Source organism: Bidens hawaiensis, unplaced genomic scaffold (assembly GCF_021521415.1).
Source record: "Bidens hawaiensis isolate Kalapana, Puna unplaced genomic scaffold, B.hawaiensis_p1.1 tig00042204_1, whole genome shotgun sequence".
In the NCBI taxonomy this organism is placed as follows: domain Eukaryota; kingdom Viridiplantae; phylum Streptophyta; class Magnoliopsida; order Asterales; family Asteraceae; genus Bidens; species Bidens hawaiensis.
In genome coordinates, this window is record NW_027497455.1 from 44,130 (window position 1) to 45,561 (window position 1,432).

At 44.9% G+C, this 1,432-nt stretch overlaps 1 protein-coding gene across 1 annotated transcript; it reads left to right on the forward strand.

Annotated features, from left to right (window-relative positions):
* The first annotated feature begins 448 nt into the window (after positions 1-448).
* LOC143593408 (uncharacterized) lies at positions 449-1,021 on the forward strand. Its single transcript, XM_077073046.1, has one exon. It carries the CDS (start codon positions 449-451, stop codon positions 1,019-1,021), a length of 573 nt encoding a protein of 190 aa, XP_076929161.1.
* The last annotated feature ends 411 nt before the right edge of the window (positions 1,022-1,432 follow it).

Below are 1,432 nucleotides of genomic sequence, written 5' to 3' on the forward strand. Positions count from 1 at the left end.
CAAGCCAAAATTGTCTAGGCGATTGGCAAAGTGAGCCATCGAACTGGGAGAACATGCAATTGAATACAAACCCAGACCAACAATCAAAGGGAAAGTATTGGTGGACTTCATCACAGAAGTTCCGCAACACAAAGAAGAGGAATGTTTAATTGAACAGCAACCCCAAGCACCTCCTGAACAAGGGCAAGTATGGTCAATGTTCACTGACGGAGCTTCAAGCTACGAGGGATTTGGCGCAGGCCTTAGGCTAGTCAATCCCGAGGGTCATGAGTTCATCTATGCCATCAAGTTAGACTTCAAAAGTACTAAAAATGAGGCAGAATATGAAGCCTTTTTGGAGGGCCAGAGAATAGCTAAGAAGCTTGGGGTAAAACACCTAGAAGAACGGGTGGATTCCATGTAGATCGCGGGGCAGATCAATGGAACTTATGAAGCAAAAAATGATGTGATGGCTTCTTACTTGTCACAAGCGAAAGACTTGATCCTTCAATTATCTTCGTGCAAAGTCATTCACATCAAACGAAGCGAGAATAAGTCGGCAGATGCTCTTAGCAAGTTAGCTTCAACAAACGTTGAGCACTTCGCTAAAGACATTCGTGTTAAAGTCCTTGATCGACCATCTGTCTCACAGCATCAGGTGTTGGTGATACAAACCGGAGTAGAATCCTGGATGACGCCACTCATGGCTTACTTGACATTAGGAGCTCTCCCAAAAGAGAAAGTCGCGACTCGGAAGATAAGGCACAAAGCCTTGAACTACCAAATGCAAGATGGCTTCCTATACAGACGATCCTTCCTCGGCCCACTTCTAAGATGTGTGGACGCCGAGGACGCAAATTATTTGATTAGGGAAGTTAATGAAGGCATTTGTGGTCTTCACAAGGGCCCGAGAATGGTAGTGGCTAAGCTCATGAATGCAGGATATTATTGGCCAGGGATGCACATGGATGCAATACAAGAAATCAGAAAGTGTGATTCTTGTCAGCTCCATGCTCCCAATACGTTGCGGAAAAAAAAATGAGCTTGTGCCAGTAACATCCGCTTGGCCGTTCCAAAAGTGGGCTATTGATATCATGGGACCTTTCCCAAAAGCCCTAGGATGAGTCAAATTTCTAATTGTGGCCATTGATTACTTCACTATGTGGGTGGAAGCCAAACCAATCGCATCCATTACGGAATCCATTGTCAAGAAACTCCGATGGGAATTCATTATCTGCCGATTTGGCCTTCCACAGGAACTTGTGAGTGATAATGGGACTCAGTTTGCGGATAGCGGGTTGCAAGGGTGGCTGAAAGAGCTTCAGGTCACCCAGATTTTCATATCTGTAGCCCATCCGCAGGCTAATGGTTAGATCGAACAGACCAACCGAACGATTAAAGAAGGGATTAAAGCAATATTGGGTATTAAACGAACAATATGGGTCGATGAACT

Bases quoted from the DNA above. Each gene is read 5' to 3' on its own strand.
- LOC143593408 (XM_077073046.1), top strand. From the start codon at position 449: ATGGCTTCTTACTTGTCACAAGCGAAAGACTTGATCCTTCAATTATCT.